Raw genomic sequence first — 17,684 nt, 5'->3', positions numbered from 1 at the left:
GTGCATGAGGCGGCATTCTGCAACATTCTGTTAATGCATTCTGTTGATATAAAATAAATAACATTTAACCCAACACTGAAAGAAGATAGATTTGTATAATTGTTTTTCTGTCTTAAATAGAAAAACATTTTTTTTTTGCAAAGCCTGAAACATCAACAGACTGTTTCCTTCTTTCATTCTGTTGTGAAAGAGTTCACGAGGATTTAATGTTTCCTGTAAGGGAGACAAAAAGCACATTTCCTTTTAACAGAGGAATTTTCTGGGTCATCAAAAAAACCGTGTGTCAATGGAGGGGTCAAAAGAATTACCGTGAACACAAGTGTGACAATTACAGTACCATGTGTTTCTGGTCAACATCTTAAGCATGGGTATGTTAGTTTTAGATTTTTGCAGACACTTCCATGGTTTCAGTTTTTGCTACTTTTTATTATTTGTAAAAACAAACAAATGAATAAATAGGCTAATTCAAATTAATGAATTTGAGAAATGATTTATGATTAGTATACTTACATAACAATATATTTAAAATGTTACACACTTACATAAATCTACATATGAAATGTATTAGTAACTATTCGGTTGTTTATTATTTGAAATATATTTGGTCTGTCTATAGTTTTCTCTGTCGGATTATCTTAGCTTATGGCGCCATCCAATGGCTAAAAAGAGCATAACAGCTTTAATGCTGTACAAAGTTTACTGTGAACTTAGCTTTCCTAATTTTCTTTTATTGGATGTCGGTTGATATCCAAACTACTAAACTATGGTAAACAATACTAAATATTAACTTTTATAATGGCCAAATTAAAAGAAAGGAAAAAACACATGAAGTAAGCATACTGTGAGTGCGAAACTATGACTACACAGTCATTCTGTGTCATCCTCTTGTGAAATATATGTAAAAAATATTTTTACCAAATACATTCATACAGGATTATATTTTTAAACTGAATTATTTGGCTTTAGTGTACATCTTGTAAATATTAAATTATGCAAGACCATTCACCATTCATCGAGTGCTCGGAGGAATGAGGTCATGTTTTATTTCAAAATTTTGCACCCTGGCCAGTAGACCACCAGAGCCAAAGTACATTTAAAGACATTTGCATCAGACAGAAGTTGATATAGTGTTTGCTGGTGTTGGATGGTTTACAATAGCTAAAATTCTTTTTGGCAGTCCTTATAGAAAAGGTTTGGGCTGCGTTTACACTATAGGTTTCAAGTTTGCTCCATCAAATATTTTGCAGTCAATTCTAATAAGCCAAATACACTCAAATATCTCAGGCGTCTACAACTTTTTTGTGAGCAAGGGCTACCAAAATGGATGAAACAATTTGGAGGGCTACTTTTTTATATAGTCTACTTAAAACTTTATTATTTTATTTACTTGATAATATGTTTTATCATTGTTTAAAATGTTAACATACATAAAAGAAGCCAAGATAATATAAAAAAGTCATAAATACAAAAATGTTTTTATTAATAGAATGTGCTTTGGAGGGAAACTCACAGACTGTTGTTGGAGATCACTATCTTTCTGCCACAAATGTTTACATTTCTTTTTTTCTTTTGTAACATCTGCTCTCATTAGCCATTCATCCATCCAACAGAGGGAGTCCTTACCAACTTACTGATCCCTTTCCAATTGATCTGTTGTCACTTCCCATTTGCTGAGCATATAAACCTTGGGTGCTTCCCAATATGCACCATTTGTTTCCTCGCTCCTACGAACCGGAAACCGATCGAGCTTCCCCATCTTGTATCTCAATTTTTATTTTTACAGCGAGTTATGAGGCTTCCTGTTCCTGAGGAGTTATGAGGCTAAAGTATTTTATTAACTAAACATGACGTACGAATGTTCACATTGTCACATCTTCAAACATGCATAAATGTTGTCATTAATCATTCAATTATTGTAAATGTACACTTGTTATCGAAAATATATTTAATATTTATGTATAAATCACAGATCTGTATAAATGATCAGTTGTATAGACACATTGAAATGGCTGATTTTGTCCCCACCACTTTTTGGTTAAAATGCATAAGTGATGCCTATGCAACTTACGACTGGTTTTGTGGTCCAGGGTCACATATGTTTGCGTTGTATGCTTATGGTGTGTTTTCTTTTACATATGTAATGAATTTTATTTACTTAATGCTTCGTCTTCTCCATCCTCACGTCTTTCCTCGCTTGCAAAGGATGTGACAATGCACAAATAAGAATTGAAAAGCACCCCTTGTAGGTCCCTCTCAAAACCCAAAATGATGTTTCCCTGCTCCTCCGTTCACTAGCCTGTGATCTGAAAACTGCTGTTTAGCGGCTTTTACATATCAGCTCTTCCTATTTAATATTAATGTTTAACATAGGTCTGACATGTGCCATATACATTTTAGTCCATTCGTTTAGGCATATATTTTTGACATTTTATTTTAATACAGTGGAGCAATGTAGGCTACCCAAGTTGTATATGGTTTTATTAACAATAAAGCCAAGAGCCAAGCCAACAAATTCCAAGAGTCTGAAAGATTCTGTTTGAAAGTTGTTTATTTTTTTCTCTTTTTTTTTCTTAAAACATAATATACACATTCTCAATGTTCTTGTTTGTAGTAAATGTACATATAGGAATATCAACTTAAAAAAACTGAGTTTCATTTGAACATTGCTGAGGGATTGGTAATAACATGTTATATTGACAAGTTAATTGGCCATTATAACATGTTAAGATTTGTTACCAAACCATTCCATATATATTGTAGCAGCTGCAGATACCAGAATTTTTTAATAACGTGTAAAAAGATTTATGAGCGTCATAAAGTTATTATGCAGAAAAACTAATACAGATTTTATGGCTAAGATCCAGCCAGATACAACGCTTATTGCTTTTAGTACATCCATTAAAATATTTGTGGTAAATGACCCATTATAAACAGCTTGACTGTGGATTGGTACACATGAGGAGGCTTGCTAAAAATGTTGATGGGCAAAGAAATGTTGAAAAGCTAAGGTGAATGTAGGCTCCAAATGTCAATGTAAGTAAGATACTGTATGTAATTGTGCTTAAAGTTTACACACAAAGTTGAAGTTCTCTCATTTGTTTACATTTGTGTATACTGTAAGTGTATATGTGTGTCTCATACCCTTCCCAGGTCACTGGGCTTCAACACTTTCCCAATGAAGAGAAGAGCTCCGGATGGCTCATCTCTGACTAGAAAGAGGAAGGGGCGGTCCACATGGTATTTTAGTGCCAGTGATTGGCCTTTCGCAATGGGGGTGGTGGAGGCATACTCTGTACCTTCTGGAGCCGTCTCCATGACAACCTTATGACGGACAGCGTTTAACTTGACTGATTGAGTGGTAATTTTAATAAGGTCTGTTTCTGCTAACCATTCGGATAGACCTGAGAAAACAAGAACATATGAAGAGTTCAGATGTAAAACCCTTTAACCTGCTTTAAAAAAGTTTCTAGTCACTCTACACTTTCCTTTCTGAATAAAGATAAAAGGCTTAAAAGTTATGTCAATATCTTATTCATTAAACCTCTTTTAGCCTGGTAAAAAACGTCTTTGACGTACGCGCCATCGTTCACCCTATTCTAATTACGTGCACGTTGTTTCGTTTCATGGATTCTGCCAACAAACCAGTATTTCTGAATGGCCTGAGGCTGGGATTTGGCGGATATGAAGTAAAAGTAGTTGATAAATGTATAATACATACTAAGAGCATTCGGGTAATATCAGTATCTCATTTTTGAAGATGATCTGCATTTCCATCTGAGCTCTTCATATAAAAGTGGCATATTATATAAGCAAGAACAATCAAGAAAACTATGACCAACTAGCAGATGACCTACCCTATTGAATTTGCCTCACTATATTGAATAATAAAGGAAAAACTTGAAATAATGGTCATGTCTCACCTAGGTCAGAGAGAGATGATAGCAGATCTGTGGTGTAGCTGACTTTCATAACGGGCAGGGTGAGTCCCACCTGCACCGCATGGAGGGTATTGGAGAGGTCCTGGACAAATTCAGCAGTAAGTGCTTCCTCTATCAGCGTCAGGTTCTGAGTCACCTCATCGGGCAAGAAAAAATACATGCTTACACCATCCTGCATAGGAATCTGGGCAATCTGTAAGAAGATGAGATAAAGATTTATATGGCATGTCCAAAAATACACCATCCTTTGGGTCACTTCATAGGATGTAGTCTTTAAATGTGCAAATCTGCAATCATCTAGTCACTCATCACCCTGTACTGTACATATCTATACTGCATGGTATAAACATGTGAGCCTGCCTGTAAAAACCTCGTATTTTTTGTAATTTGGTGAAAATATAACTTGGATGTCTTAAATATTGACTGAGTAAGATCATGTCAAAGATTGAGATTAATGTATGGAAAAACTTTGATGCTCCTAATCTCATTATTAGAATATGAGACTTTAGCCTGGATATCACATACTCAGGGTCACAAATACACAATTTTACAATATACAAAACATCCTGTATCTTAAAATTTCAATTCAATAGGTTCTAGTACCGTACAGCCAAGGTCAGGGTCATTGCCCATTCTGATTGGGTAATTTTCTTGCTCCATCATGGGAATGAGAACTGGTGCTTCTCCATCCATCTGGAAGTTCTCCTTCTTGTTAGACTTGCTGAAACTAGTTATCCATTTACCTTCAAAAAAAGCAAATATAACGTAGTGATACAACTAATTGTAACTGTAACAAGAACTACTAGGAATGCTTATGAACCTGAATCAAAAAGTTCCCATTTACTGTATCAATATTTCTATTGACAAATCAAAATGTGTGATAGCGAGCACAGCAGGAGACGTTTATTTACCCTTGAAATAGGCTGCCCCCACTGGCAAGATGGCAGTGTTGCGAAGGACAGATGAGGGAAGGACTTGGTCCACTTTGTTGCCAGTCTTCTGTTTAAACCAATCATTAACAACTTTGAGATCCCGGGCTCCACCTGTAAGAGTATGAGGGCGTACCCCGTATTGCTTCTCTACACTGTTGAGGTAATCCAACTTAAGACGCAGCTCTGGAAAAACAGGAATAAATAAGGATATGTGCAGTTCTTCTTCAATTCATCTAGCAATTTTATTTTTCTCTCTCGTGGACACACTCACATAAAATGGCATACTCACTCCTAGCCAACAGGATGCGTTCTGCAGAGTTAAACCCCTTGGCTGATGCACTGAGTGAGGATAAAAGGTCTCTCAGTGTGTCATGGAGCTGACTGTCTTTCAGAGTGTGGTAGCGTAGAGCCCTGTACATCTGCGCCTCAGCTCGTTCAGATGCACCTATGAGAGATGACAGAGTAAATCTAGGATTATGGTGGATCACAGTAGACTGATATCTAAGTTTAAGGTCAGTGTTAAGCTAAGATCTTCTAAACGCAAACAAAGATCTTCTAAACTCAAGATAAGATCACCTTAGCTAAAAATAAGGTCTACTAAACACTAGATAAGATCATTGTAGCTAGAACTAAGATCTTAAAAACACAAGATAAGATCAGCTTAGCTCATAATAAGATCTTCTAAACTCTAGATTAGATTACTTTAGGTCATACTAAGATCTTCTAAACTCAAGCTAAGATCTTTTAAACTCAAGATTAGGACGTCTTAGCTCATAATAAGATCTTCTAAACTTATGATAAGATCATCTTACTTCAAACTAATATCTTCTAAACTCAAGATTAGATCGTCTTAGCCAAACTAAGATCTTTTAAGATCAATATAAGATTGTCTTAGCTCAAACTAAGATCTTCCACACTCAAGATACGATCATCTTAGCTCAAACTAAGATCTTCTCAACTTAAGATACAATCATCTTAGCTCAAACTAAGATCTTCTAAACTTAAGATAAGATCATCTTAGTGCAAACTAAGACCTTTTAAACACAAGATTAGATCTTATTAGCTCAAACTAATATCTTCTAAATTCAAGAAAAGATTGTCTTAACTCAAACTAAGATCTTCTAAACTTAAGATCATATTAGCGCAAACTAAGACCTTTTAAACTCAGGATTAGATCTTATTAGCTCAAACTTAGATCTTCTAAATTCAAGATGAAATCGTCTTAGCTCAAACTTAGATCTTCTAAACTCAAGATAAGATCTTCTAAATTCAAGATAAGATCATCTTGGCTTAAACTAAGATCTTCTAAACTCAAATTAAGATTTTCTAAACTCAAGATAAGATCATAGCTCGGTGGTGACCAACCCTGTTCCTGGAGATCTACCTTCCTGCAGAGTTCAGCTCCAACCCCAATTAAACACACCTGAACCTGTCGATCAAGCATTTCAGGGCTACCTAAAAATAAGAGTCAGGTGTGTAGATGCTGGGTTGGAACTAAAATATGCAGGAGGGTAGATCTCCAGGAACAGGGTTGGGCACCCCTGTCTTAGCTCAAACTAAGACCCTCTAAGCTCAAGATAAGTTAGTCTTAACCCAAGCTAAGATCTTCTAAACCCAATATAAGATAATCTTAGTGCAAACTAAGATCTTCTAAACTTAAGATAAGATCATCTTAGCTCAAAGTAAAATATTCTAAACTTAAGATAAGATCATCTTAGCGCAAACTACGACCTTTTAAAGTCAGGATTAGATCTTATTAGCTCAAACTAAGATCTTCTAAACTCAAGATAAGATCATCTTAGCTCAAACTAAGATCTTTTAAACTCAAGATACAATCATCTTAGCTCAAACTAACATTTTCTAAACTTAAGATTAGATCATCTTAGCACAAACTAAGACCTTTAAAACTCATGATTAGATCTTATTAGCTCAAACTCAGATCTTCTAAATTCAAGAATAGATCGTCATAGCTCAAATTAAGATCTTCTAACCTTAGGATAAGATTGTCTTAGCTCAAACTTAGATCTTCTAAGCTCAAGATAAGTTTGTCTTAGCTTAAGATAAGTTTATCTTAGCTCAAACTAAGATCGTATAAACTCCAGATAAGATCATATTAGCTTAAACTAAGATCTTATAAACTCAAGATACGATTATCTTAGCTTCAACTAAGATCTTCTGAACTCAAAATAAGTTTGTCTTAGCTAAAACTAAGAACTTCTAAACACAAGATAAGTTTGTCTTATCTCAAACTAAGATCTTCTGAACTCAAGATGAGTTTGTCTTAGCTCAAACTAAGATCTTCTAAGCTCAAGATGAGATCTTCTAAACTCAAGCTGAGAGCTTCTTATCACAAGCTAAGAACTTTCAAGCTTAAACTAAGATATTCTAAGCTAATGTAATAAGAAAAACATGATTAGTGAACAAGAGCAGACCTCACCCATTGAGAGCTGTGAAAAGGCTGCTGAAATACTCATGGGTGACAGAAAGACGCTGGCCTTGGGGTCACGTGCCGCCAGCTGACGGAACAGGTTGTAGCCAAAATCGGAGGTCGCAGCAGCCAGCTTGGTGCGTGGTGTGGTAAACAGATCAACCACCTCCTCCTCACCATCAGCCTCATCTGTCTGTAGAGAGAGTGGAAAGTTGAAGCTCGTGCAGCAACAGAATAAGTATCATTTCTGAACAACTTTCTATACCATCTGAGCATGTGAGAGGCAGATAAGGCTCCATAAACCAAACAGCAGGGCTGTCGTCTTCATCCTGACAAATACAAAAATAGATCAACACTGTTTAAAAAGATCAACTGATTGGCACACTTTTACAAAACACTGTTGATGCAAAAGATTCTAAAATAATTTTGGTAATATATACGAGAATCCTGCACAAATTTACAAAATCTGAATCTTATTATTTTAAGGAATTTCCTCATTTTTACACTTACGCATTTGACAGACCATTTTTACTTATACTGCACTCAAGCTACCTTTTACTTGTATCAGTATGTGTGTTTTCTGGGAATTGAACCCATGACCTCTGAGTTGCAATTGCAATACAATACCCTTTGAGCTACAGGAACACATAGATTAATATAGTCGTTTGTTTAAAGAAAAACAGTAAAACAATATAAACCATAACATAATAACTTAAGCTAGAAGGGAGTGATGCCTAAACTTTGCATAACACTTAACACATTTAACTTCAGGCATAGTCAAGGATTGGATAAGTTCCTACAGCAAAAACAGACACTCAACACAAAAGCTTTCCCATGTTCCTTTAGCACATCTGGTTGTCATTAAATAGATCATATCCATCCCTGGAAAAAATAATACACCTAACACATTTTTCACATTTATATGACCAACTCCCACACTGTAGCTGCCACGCAGTTAAAGAGCTGACGACGACTCAACTCATATTCGTATTTCATACCAACAATTTACACACTATTTACAAAACGGATACAATAATAAACACACCATTTTGAAGCTACTAGTCGTGCATTGCAATTAACCTTAAAAGTTACTGTTAATAGAAAATATGCAGCCTTTTATTTAACAATGCTTTTCACTCTTTGCGTTACTTCTTCCTATCCCAAAAGCACTGCAATGTATTTACTATTTACAAATATGCTGCATTAATAAACACAATCTTAAACTCAAACTTTAAAGAAAAGAAGAACAAACTCCTCATTTAAAAATAACGCATTTTTTATACAAAATAACAGTTATAAAGCTTTACCCATCAAATAAACAATACAATGTCTAACATTTCTGACCTGTTTTCTTCTTTCACCAGATCGACCGTTCACAGCTGCCTGTCTCCGCCAACAGTGCGCGCGCACTACAAGCACGAGCAGCGTTTCAGTGAAGATTCCCGCCCCCGCGCTGACGACTGAGGAGAAAGTCTATTACGGTACATTATCCTACTTTCTAACTTATAACATAGCACAAGTAGTAAATATTTAAAGGTCAAATGCAGTAGAAAATAAATATTAGGTCATTTGGGCGTATAGTTTGTTTTAAAATTTGCGTTTTATTTTTTTATAGCCTAACTGTTAGCATAAAATAATGCTAGGGCGATGCACTTGAATTAATACTTCTGTACACGCAATTCAGGAAAAACAGAAAATCAGAGTGTATTTGCAAAATACAACGTACATTTATGATACTATTACAGGCATATCATTATTAGGATTAAACGTATAATTTGTCCTCATGGCATATTAATGTGATTTAATTTGTCATTGTGTACAACCACACATATTAATCATTACAAAAATTCTCAAAGTTACATAACTTTCCCGATTAAAGTTAGAGTTACATAACTTTCCCCAACTGTTTTTTCAACCAAAAACTAAACAATGGTCATCTTCATAGGTGTTGCATGTCTATGTACTGTAATGCAGGTCATGCAGGACATACAGCGAGCAAAGTCTGTAATATAGACAGATCCATGCACATATTTCCTTTTAGTTCCCTTGTTCCATTTCCTGATGTCCAAGGAACTGCTGTGGGACTGTTTCCCTCCACATATTTAACATGTAACTTAGCATGTTTTCATGTGGGCCATCACTCAGTGTGCTTGGTGCAGTTCTGCTGTCATTTTCAGTTTGTGGCTCATCGCTTGGTTCAGCTGTCGATCCAGGATTGGGGTTGGTGACCATTCCCAGGAAGAGAGGGGTGTAGGATGCATCATCCACCAGTGCAAAGATAAAAGGCATGTTTACTGCAAACATAGGAATGGTACGCACGAGTGTAACAGAGGTCGCCGCCGAGGCTTTGGCCCCCTGTTCGTTCAGTTCCATACTTGAGGCATGTTGAACACCTGACACCACTAATGGGCCTTGAGCGATTCTGGATAGTTCAGGCCCGGTAAACAACATGCCCAGACCTGAAGAAATAGATAAGAGTGTGTATCTAAGTTTACACTTATTTGAGTATATACCCTAAAACCACCCTTAAGCCTGAAGTAGGCTAACGTTCCATTTTTTATGCGTACACGAGGGTCCCTGTACAATTTCATCATCAGCATAGTATGCACACACTGTGCTGGATTTTTGAGGCTGTGCATACTTTAGGGGTGTAACGATTAACTGTGCAAATGCGCGTTTTCTCAATGAATGAATAACGGCGAAATCCCGGCACATCCGAATGCCAGGGGGCGCTCTCATGCAGAAACTCCCTTTGTGCCACAGAAGAAGTAGCGTTACAAACGCTATTCCAGGAAATGTCTGCAGGAATATTTATATCGCTGTTCTTCAAATTGTTTCAGGTATTTTCATGATAATAAATAATATTTTAAATGACTTTTATTTAACGAGTGTTGCTTTTTTAAATGCACGTTATAAACGACTCTGACTCATAATGATTTTAGATTAATAAGAACTTCCTACTGACCAAATGCCGTAGTACACGCACAAGCTGTGCATAAAACAAAGAATCGCAGCCTTGCAATTCAGAATTGATTTCAGACAGGCATTTTTAATGGGACACGCAATTTAATCGTTACATCTCTAGCATACTTTGTACACAAAGTGCATACAGGATTATGTAGTACGTAGTCTAATGAACTATGTTTTACCATGCTGTGCGTGCGAACATGTGTGTATGCTTGCATACACATAAAAAAGGACTATACTCAAGGCCTAACCCTAAACTTACCCCAAACAACATGCACGTGCATAGTACAGATAATGTAGTATGGGTACATAGTAGTTAACAACACCTAATATCAACAGACTATTTAAACAAGATTCACACCATAATGTAATTTGAGCATGTGTGGAGAAAGTTGTCTCTTACCCATGTTTGTAAGTGCTTGCCTCAAATCCTGTTTGGACTCGAGCTTGAATTTAGGAAGTTTCACATGCATGGACTTTTCCCTTGGAAAATGTTTATACAGGTCGGATATGTTGAGTTTGGCAGCCGTGGTTGACAGATTTCCATGTGCTGGCATTACCACCAGAAGGCTCATGTTTCCTTGGAAGGGGAATCTTGCGACCTGAGGGGGATATGACGAACACCAAAGATTGTTAAGATAATTATATAATAATAATAATACTGTGTCTACAGGTTGAGGAACATTATGATTAACAAAACAAGCAGGAAAAATCCAAAGTTACCTGAGTTCCATCCTTTCCATCCTCAAACATACTGAGTGGATATCTGGATTCCATCATCATGTCTACCTTTACAGAGGCTTTTTTGTCAATGTAGAAGAAATCCTTTACGGTAAGCTTTGAGTCAAAGCGAGATTGCCATTCTCCTAAGAGTAAGAATGAAATATTTGCATCACTTTACAATATTTTATTGCTTATTAGTATAACATACAGTATTTGCACCAAATCAAATTTACAGATAAGTTGAACCAACCTTTAAAATGGATGGCATTTATCAGCATTAGAATGATATTAGGTGGAAGACTGGACATAAAGTTGGTTATGTGACCATTGGTGGCTTCCTCCACCCAATGATTGACTTCTTTAATTGAGGTCAGCTGTGCAGGTTCCGATTTATACAGGTGCCTAGATCTGTCCACAAAGTCTTGGTTTACAGTAAAACCTTTTCAAAGATAAAAGCAATTAAAAAATACCAAAGACACAACTAACCTCAAGAACTAACATAACTGAGTGGGTTAGTTCAATAGTTTTTTTAAAGCTAATTTTTTTCTCTGGTTATTACTGTGTTGGTTTTTTGGCAAAAACTAAAATGTCAAAGATTCCCTTACCTGGTATGAGGTAGAGACGGGATGCCATTTTGACAGCCTTTGCATTTAGTTGTTCTTGCAGACAGCTTAAGGTTTCATGAAAATTAGTTATTGAATGTGCCTGAAGGACTTCTAATAACTTCTCCTCTGTCTTGTTTTTTGCACCTATGGCATTAGAAACATAATATTTATCTACAGTATTTGAAATATGTAAACATTTGTCACTTGTCTGTCACTAATGTTAGGCAATAACTCTGTTAAATAGGCCCTTTTCATTTATAGCTGCAATGTAATAAAGGGTTTCCTATTTTAAAATTGTATGTGTGGGCGTGCATGTGTGTAGAGGGTTTTATACAGTGTGGGGTCCAAATGTACCCCTGAGTGATAATTATGTCATAGATTATGGGGGTCCCCTAGCTAAGCCCCACCCTCTCCCGGCCAAGCCCCATCATTATAGGGTTGCCATGATTTCACATGCACTGTAAAAAAACACACAGCAATTTTGTCAAGTCAATGTATATTTTTATGTTACTTTAACTTAAAAAATTAAGTTAATAAAATCCTCTTAAAGTTCCAATGTACCATGGGAGGAAAATTTTTCAAATGTTTGTATAAACCGTTTTAAGATATAATCAACACAGCAGGTACAATAGGTGTGCTTTTTAGGCGTTTTTAGCCTTTTTCAGGAATGCTATTAAACAATTTCAACTTGATTTTATAAGTGTCAAATTTTAAAAGCTCAAACTTAAAATGGTAGGTTGAATTAACTTGCAAAACCAAGTTGTTTTAACTTCATGCTGCATTTTTTTTACTGTGTGTGATTCTGCATCAACATTTTTGTTGGTCCTAGATCAGCGTTTTAATCAAAGAAACTCAAATTACCCTTTACATGAATCCTTTTACCCCTCAAATAAGTGTGAAACAATTTTTTAAAGCCCCTAATCCAGTCCTAAATCCTAATTCCTACAGAAAACAGAGTGAGGCGCACTTGAGAGTTTACATTTTCATATATTTCAGATTTTTTGGATAAGTTTATTGCATAATCGGAAGAAATAATGGACAGTTTGTGTGTGTGTGTGTGTGTGTGTGTGTGTGTGTGTGTGTGTGTGTGTGTGTGTGTGTGTGTGTGTGTGTGTGTGTGTGTGTGTGTGTGTGTGTGTGTGTGTGTGTTGTGCATGCGTACACACACACCTAGTAATTATCACATGGTGGGGACCAATTGTCACCACAAAGATAAGAATAGGAATACCAGTAATTTTGTGACCTTGTGTGGACATTTTAAGGTCCCCATGAGGAGACAAGCTTATAAATCAAATCAACAAAATTATGTATCTTGAAAATGTGAAGGAGTGTAGGAGAAGGGTTTCTGTGATGGTTGGGGTTAGGGACTGGGGTAGGTTAGGGAAATAGAATATACAGTTTGTATGGTATAAAATGCATTACGTCTATGGAAACCAGAACCTGTGTGTGTGTGTGTGTGTGTGTGTGTGTGTGTGTGTGTGTGTTTATGTTCGCCTGTAAAATTACTCACCCAGAGCGAGTTCAGCAAGTGCTAGAGAAACACTTAGAGGAGATATAATTATATTTGGTTGCTCAGGCCCAGGCTGTAGATTCTCTAAAAGCTTCAAGCCAAGTTTGGCTATCGAAGTACCCACTGCACGTTGAGCATCCAACCTTGAGATTTCATTGCATTTCACTTTGTCTGAGGCCTGGAAAAGAGGGGAGAACCAGATATTACACTAGACCTTATAAGGTGCTGTTAACAGAAAATATATATGTTTTTATTGAAATTCAAGAAGTTGTTTCTTACCAAATGTCCAAACCTAAATATAAAAAGCAGCGTAAACACCACAAGGCAATGCTTCATGTCTTTGTTGGCCTGGAACACAAAATATCTTCATTAAATAAAGTCACCAGTTAAACATGGTAATAAAAGTATGAAAGTGTTTGTTATTTGAAAATGTAATCAATTATAAAGTAATAATTTGATCATATAAAATAATTTGTTAAAATGTTTAAAAAATATATATATTTTCATTGTGCTTCCAAAATGTATGATAGTCCTTGCTATATTACGCAATATGCCAAGTCAATGCCAGAACGTTTCTAGCTTGCAAAGTGTTGAATTATATGAGAAAACAATAACAAATATGAATATAAAACATGGCATTACATTTGCTTAAACTATGTTTAAAATTTTGCTAATGTAAAATTGTAATTGTTTTAAAACAATGTTGTAAGATTATAGAATATAGATATAATAGATATATTATGTATTAGAATAATTGTAACAAAATTCTGTAACGATTTACAATTTCTGCAAAAACAAGGTCTTCATAGCTGTTGTAAGTCTAGAAATGTTCTCTGACACGTGCTTGTATTTCAGCTAATCTATGAATAAGTCAATGCTAGACTAAATATTATGACAAATGTCAACCGTAAGGCTTTATGTTCAGCTAAATGTCAGACAATCAGACAAGTTAAACTTACCGAAAAAAGATTTTGACAGGAATGTGGTGATAAATATAGGGAAAGTAAATGATGTGGTTCCAATACTGATCACTGTGAGTAAAATTGTGTCAGACACCGTGCTGTTGGTTAATGTTTTATAGCTCGTTGACTTGTGTCACTGTTTAGTTTTAAATGTAAATATGAATATATGTGGTCCAGCGGTCAAACTCAAGAATCCCCACATTGCCACCATAACAGGAATATATGCCATAGTTTAACAAGAAAAGATTATGTTTTTTTATTTATACAGTATGTCAAACATTTTAGTCCTTGAAAACATTTTCCTTTTCTTTCATATATATGTATATTTATAAATTACATTAAAATAAATTGTTTTTAGAAAGTGCAATCATTTTGTTAAATAAGATTGCTAAATGATGGTGATTTAAAGAATAAGAAATTCTTTGAAGTTTCTATTGCCCTGAATTTCCTGCTAATCACTATAACCTAAATACATTTTGCATAATGCATCTCTAATAGTTTAAAGTTTGTTAGTAAATCTTGCTTTAATATTTGATACTGGAATTAATAGTAGTATATAATAGTTTTAAAACCTACAAAATGTATTTGTCCAGTTTGCCCTGCAAGTCCAGTTCTCCACCCACGCAAAACCTTGAATGCTTATTCCCACCCCCTGTTATAATCAATGTCACTATACTAAAAACCCAGGGGTCCACCTGCAAAAAGTCATCCCTGGTGACCAAAATACACAAACTCTGCAGAATTAAGTATTCTGTCAAGCTAAAACATTGAAAGTGCAAATCTCATTTAATACGCAAATATAAATATAAATCACAAGCAGCATATCTAACACAGCCCACCTTCTCCTGATAAGATATTGATTGATGTTGTCATTAGAAGGTCACTTTCCATGTAACAATGTCACCATGTACAACTTATAACAGTTTGTTATCCACATGTTGGACTCTAGAGGGCGCCAAAGCTTTTGGTCATGATCCTGAAAAAACAGCACGCGCACATGGCCATCTCTATATGGGTGTTATAAACTTACATGCATTAAATATAGGGGCAGAAACACATGTCAGGTAAACATCACATTATTCTTGTACACAAGATTCAAGTACACATTATTATTCATTGTAAAGTAAATGCCTGCACTGTATGTCAGTGTTTCTCAAACTGGAGGCTGTGGCCCCCTGGGGGGCTCTGAGATGGTGCCTGTGGGGCCCGGTTTAATGACATTTAATAAAATAAATAAATTTATTATAAATTCTGTGTAATTAAATTTCTAAATAAATTAACACTGCACAGCAAATTAAAGTAAATATTTAATGTTAAACATTTTTGAGTATAATTCAACACCTAAAGAATAAAGTTAACATATGTAGAGTAAATTGTTGTTCAGAGTTGAAGTTAATTGACAGAGTTAATCATGCCAGTTTTAACATTTAACACATTTCAGTCTTCCGTTTCCATGTGTCCTGCAGATTGAACGTTAAGTAAAACGAAATTATTTACGCATTTTTTTTTATGCTCCTGTAATGAAATCTGTAACTTTATCGTCTCTATCACAATCTCTGTTTGAAACCTAAAATGTTGTATCATTTAAAGTCACCAATATTGCGATCAGTGTTTGCATCTAGAGAGCACTATTCGTTTGAATGCAAAATACAATTTCACCACTAGATGGGGTAAATCCTACTTACAGTCCCTTTTAATGATCTGTGATGATCTATTTTGAGCTAAAACTTAACATATGCACTCCAAAATACAAAATTTTATCTATTTTTTTTAGTAGGTGATGAACTGCTGCCAAGATGTGCATCACTAAATTTGAGAGACTTAAAATGTAAAGGTCAATTTACAAAACTATGGTGTTGTGAGCGACCATTTCTCAATCATATGCTGTTACACAAATAAATATATAAAGGTTCAACAGGAGCCTTAACATTCAGGCCTGTCAATCATCATCATGAGTGTATATAAGGCAGCCTTCAGGCCTTTGGGTCCAGCTGTAATTTTTTCGGCATCCCTCCTCCATCCCATCTCATCCTACACTGCTCTCTTTCTTCCTCTGTGCAGTTTCTGTTGTGGGGGGTTGAACTTGGGGCTCAAGCCCCGGCCTCAGGTTCACTCTCTCTGAAGGTTCAGAGCTCTGGTGCAGAGCTCCCTTTAAGGACAGCAAGCCAAGTTTGTTAACCATTAATTATTAAGACCTGAATGGCCAGGTGAATCAAATTTGGCTATATACATATAATATAATCTTGAAGCATTAATGTTTAGTTTGATTATTGTTTATTTTTGTATTGTATTGTTTTAACAGAACATCAGTTAAATGATCATCTGAAACACACAGCCTTCGGGTTCATCAGGATTTCCCACAATTCATTGATGACATAGGGAAACCTCATCCTTACTCTCGCACAGAGAGCTTTTGTCAGTCTCACAGCAGGTCTGTAATTCTGACTCCCCTGCTGCTTCTGTGTAGAGTTTCAGCCAGGGCAGCAGTATATATACCCACTGTTTATCTTCTTGTCATTTATCTCTGCACGGACAAGAGCACCTCTTTGTCCTCTGCCTGCTCTTCAACACACAATCTCAACTTCAGGCTGAGCCTATTTCTACCTTCCAAAGACCTTTGAGAAAAATCAGTCATGAATTTGTTAATTTGTGAATGCAAAATTCAATGTAAGATTTGAGATGTTCACTGTCATCTGTACTTAAATACAATAAAAACTTTTATTTTGGCCATTCCTCTCAAGAAAGATGAGGTATAGGATTAAACAATAATACAATACAGGACAAGACAATGCAGAAAGAAGAAAATGTTTAGCCCTTTTCACACCAAGATTTATTTTATTTTATTTATATAGCACTTTTCACAGTTGTTTAATAGTTGCAAAGCAGCTTTACATTAAAAAATGAGGAGAAAACACATTAAAAAACACAGAGTTCTAAGTTGAGCCAATGTCAGCTGACCTCCTAGGGTTTGAAAAAAACTTCTAGGAGAAAAATCCTGTGGAAAAAGTCCTGTAGGGAGGGAAAAAACCTTGACAGAGAGACAGACATAGCTGATTCTATAGGGAAGCGGTCGGTGGTTGCGGGGCAGACATCGACTGAGCATCACGTTGAAGGAAGGCCAGTAGATCAGTGGTGTGATGACCTTCATGGCAGCTGGAACTGGGTCTGTTAGTCTCAGTGCCATCCGGATTGAGGATGAGACAGGGAAAGAGAAACAAGGTCCTATTAGCGTAGGGGCTTTTCAAATATATTGCAAGTATATAGCACTAAATAGCACTAAAACATCGTAATCATAGGGGAACCATTTTTAGTTCACCTGTAAAGAACCACCCGGGGGTGATATAGCACCACGCACCAGATATGGTTCTATTAGCACAATATGGTTCTACACTATAAAATGGTCCCCCTATATGATTACAAGCCAGTGAACCACTTTGAGGGGCTCATTATAGTTGTGTGTACGTCCTATGGCATAGCCGCGACGGCGTAGGATACGTCCCGGATGATCTACGGTGTAGACCTTACGCACAACTATAAATTGGACTTTAGTGCTACTTATCACCGTTTTTTATAGAGTGTATTGGTTGAATATGATTACGAAAAATACTTTTTTAAGGAT

At 35.9% G+C, this 17,684-nt stretch overlaps 2 protein-coding genes across 2 annotated transcripts; both read right to left on the bottom strand.

The window, feature by feature from the left end:
- Positions 1 to 2,530: 2,530 nt before the first annotated feature.
- Positions 2,531 to 8,737, bottom strand: serpinf1 (serpin peptidase inhibitor, clade F (alpha-2 antiplasmin, pigment epithelium derived factor), member 1). Its single transcript, XM_065287468.2, has 8 exons — positions 8,643 to 8,737; positions 7,564 to 7,627; positions 7,308 to 7,491; positions 5,160 to 5,315; positions 4,850 to 5,053; positions 4,542 to 4,681; positions 3,921 to 4,131; positions 2,531 to 3,401 (listed from the first exon to the last, which is right to left on the bottom strand). The coding sequence occupies exons 2-8, from the start codon at positions 7,624 to 7,626 to the stop codon at positions 3,136 to 3,138; spliced, it is 1,224 nt and encodes a 407-aa protein (XP_065143540.1). The 5' UTR covers position 7,627; positions 8,643 to 8,737; the 3' UTR covers positions 2,531 to 3,135.
- Positions 8,738 to 8,915: 178 nt separating this feature from the next.
- serpinf2a (serpin peptidase inhibitor, clade F (alpha-2 antiplasmin, pigment epithelium derived factor), member 2a) lies at positions 8,916 to 14,201 on the bottom strand. Its single transcript, XM_065287466.2, has 8 exons — positions 14,063 to 14,201; positions 13,383 to 13,451; positions 13,104 to 13,281; positions 11,594 to 11,737; positions 11,239 to 11,427; positions 10,989 to 11,131; positions 10,669 to 10,867; positions 8,916 to 9,757 (listed from the first exon to the last, which is right to left on the bottom strand). Exons 2-8 carry the CDS (start codon positions 13,437 to 13,439, stop codon positions 9,336 to 9,338), a joined length of 1,332 nt encoding a protein of 443 aa, XP_065143538.1. The 5' UTR covers positions 13,440 to 13,451; positions 14,063 to 14,201; the 3' UTR covers positions 8,916 to 9,335.
- Between the last annotated feature and the right edge of the window lie 3,483 nt (positions 14,202 to 17,684).

Source organism: Paramisgurnus dabryanus, chromosome 18 (genome assembly GCF_030506205.2).
Source record: "Paramisgurnus dabryanus chromosome 18, PD_genome_1.1, whole genome shotgun sequence".
Lineage (NCBI taxonomy): Eukaryota > Metazoa > Chordata > Actinopteri > Cypriniformes > Cobitidae > Paramisgurnus > Paramisgurnus dabryanus.
Note: the sequence above shows the minus strand (reverse complement) of the source record. Positions and strands in the feature narration are given on the sequence as shown.

Excerpts from the sequence above, each read along its gene's own strand:
- serpinf1 (XM_065287468.2), bottom strand. The coding sequence starts at position 7,626 with ATGAAGACGACAGCCCTGCTGTTTGGTTTATGGAGCCTTATCTGCCTC. Across the intron at positions 7,492-7,563 it reads GCCTCTCACATGCTCAGATG|ACAGATGAGGCTGATGGTGA; the intron begins GTATAGAAAGTT and ends CTCTCTCTACAG. Across the intron at positions 4,132-4,541 it reads ACCCTGACCTTGGCTGTACG|ATTGCCCAGATTCCTATGCA; the intron begins GTACTAGAACCT and ends ATCTTCTTACAG.
- serpinf2a (XM_065287466.2), bottom strand. The coding sequence starts at position 13,439 with ATGAAGCATTGCCTTGTGGTGTTTACGCTGCTTTTTATATTTAGGTTT. Across the intron at positions 11,738-13,103 it reads ACTTGCTGAACTCGCTCTGG|GTGCAAAAAACAAGACAGAG; the intron begins GTGAGTAATTTT and ends CTAATGCCATAG. Across the intron at positions 11,132-11,238 it reads AAATGCCATCCATTTTAAAG|GAGAATGGCAATCTCGCTTT; the intron begins GTTGGTTCAACT and ends TCTTACTCTTAG.